Source organism: Wolffia australiana, chromosome 3, assembly GCF_029677425.1.
Source record: "Wolffia australiana isolate 7733 chromosome 3, ASM2967742v1".
NCBI lineage: Eukaryota > Viridiplantae > Streptophyta > Magnoliopsida > Alismatales > Araceae > Wolffia > Wolffia australiana.
Genome location: NC_135837.1, coordinates 15790001 through 15792190, shown reverse-complemented (window position 1 = coordinate 15792190; position 2190 = coordinate 15790001). Strand labels below are relative to the sequence as shown.

Genomic DNA, 2190 nt, shown 5'->3' with positions numbered 1-2190 from the left:
CTTTGGCGCACAATATGTAATACAAAGGTGCATTTGTGTTGGCGAAGTGTTTGGATGAATATCATGCAATGCTGGGAGAAGCTTACGGGCATTTGCTACCAGCTTTGTTAAGAGAACCAGACAGGCGGATGCACCCACAAACAGTGCTTTAGATTACTGCACTCACTCTCTCTTCTCTACTTGGCAGGACCTGTCTAGTGAAGCATGCAGCAGTTATGGCCTTGTCCACCCGGACATACTGGTCATTTGCTCATGACACACCCTCATACACCTTTGAGCTCATGAGTTGGCTACTGTGTGAAGCGAGAGAGGCCTATGCAAACATCGACCCGCATAAGCGCTGTCTACGTCAAGAAGCTTCTATGATGACACTCTATAGTGTGGATGACGGCGCCCTCTTATCTTTCGTGTACCCATTCCTCAGCGAAAGAGGACCAACTCCTCACATTTGAAGCATACTCAGCAACCTGTCAAGGTATGACTGTTGTGTGCATTTCCTTTATGTAGTGGACACGGAATGAATGTGATCCATGTATAATTGGGATAATCAAGCCAGCGCCAAGCCTACAATTTTTCTAGATCACTAAAAGCCACCTATAAAAAGTTTTCCTAAGTGGTGTCCAGGGCACGGCTTTGGTCGGTTTGGGATCAAGACCCTTGGGTTAGTCCAACCAGGACTGTATTTCTTGCCAATTATATATATATAGATCTTTGCGAGTTTATCTTTTCTTCCTCTAATTTTTTTTCTGTTTCTGTCAAAAAATTGATAATATAGCGAAATAAAAATAGCATTAATTGAAAGGTAATCGAAGAAATGATACATAAAACCGAGATTTTAATTTGAGTCCCCGTTCTCTCCATCTGGTCAACAACCGAACAGCTCAAAACCGTCGCCTCGGGGAATAGCTTCAATCATGGTACGGGAAAAGACTCCTCCCTCGCCTTCCAGAAGAGCGAACAGCAACGAGCTGAACATCGTCCACAACCGGTCCGCACAGCGAGCTCGAATCATCGCTGCGCATGTGGTAGAAGGTGCTGAAGAACATGACTCTCGTCCGGTTCTCCGCGGCCGTAAATCTCAGCTTAGCTCGATTGAATCCGCCCTTACCCGTGGACTCGTAAGGAACCTTGATCGTCCCCCGGCTAGCGAAAGCTTCAACAACCATGGACCCTTCGCAGGAGTTGGATGCGTCGCCAACGCTGAAACTGAGCATGTAAACCTTGCCAGCGGCGGTTTTTACAACCTGGGTTAAGGCGCTCTCCCTGCCGGCGACGAGCTCGACGGCGCGCTGACCGCGCGGCACGGAGAAATGGGCGTCGTCTACGTACTTGACTGCCTTCAGCGACTCCACCATCCATCCGGGGAGAGGGCAATGGTCATCTTCAATGTTGGGCGGGATAAGCACCCCACACGCGGCGTTCTTGAAGATGTACGGCCCTTCTTCAAAGTCCCCGTTTTCCAGCAAATTCTCTAGGCCAGACAAGATAAAGCGCATTAATCTTTAAGGTTCGTTCAAGAATGAACGAAGAAATGAGTTGGTTTGGAGGCATACTCTCGGTGGCCACGGGAAGGTGAAGCATTTTAATGGCAACGGCGTCGATGAGAGGGCCGCAGAAAGGATCCTCCTCTTGCCGGGGGTTGTGGATGATGAGCTTGATCTGGGTAGACATGGCTTTGAATGCCCATGCGTAGGAGTCCCAGCCATTGCTGCTGTATAAGGTCTGTATGGGGAGTGAGCCGGAGTCGGGAGCGACTGTAATGTTGAGCTTCTCGTCCTGTGCGCAAGTGCGGGCGGCGCTGAAGCTGACGGAGAAGAAGCTGCCTACGGTGAGGGAGGCGATCGTCTGCTTGATGGCGGCGTCGTTGCCGAGGCGGACGGCGTAGGAGCCCTCGGGCACAACGAGGAGCATGTCGCCTTGCTTGTGCCCGGCTTCGATATACTCTACGAAGCCTGAAATTTGCCAGCCCGGGACAGCATCCCCTCGTAGGACCTGCGTCCCGTTCATCTCCCATGTCTTCGGCCCCTTCTCGAAGTCACCGTTCACCAGGAGGCCTGAAACTCAAACACCATTAGAGGTGTTGAATTCGTAGAAGAAGAATGTGGGTAACGCGGGTTTCGCACGGACGGAGTGGATAACACAGGGGACGACTAAGACTTTAATGGTAGTAAGGTTATGGTTTTTTGATGG

The 2190-nt window shown here is 50.5% G+C and overlaps 1 protein-coding gene across 1 annotated transcript in view; it reads right to left on the bottom strand.

Moving 5' to 3' along the window:
- Positions 1-772: 772 nt before the first annotated feature.
- LOC144701050 (BIIDXI-like protein At5g11420) overlaps positions 773-2190 on the bottom strand; it is a 1778-nt gene continuing 360 nt past the window's right edge. Inside the window, exons 2-3 of the mRNA XM_078572732.1 lie at positions 1554-2054; positions 773-1471 (exon numbers count right to left, since the gene is read on the bottom strand). Of these exons, the coding sequence (XP_078428858.1) occupies positions 909-1471; positions 1554-2054 (1064 nt within the window). The 3' untranslated portion in view covers positions 773-908. The remainder of the gene's footprint in view (positions 1472-1553; positions 2055-2190) is intronic.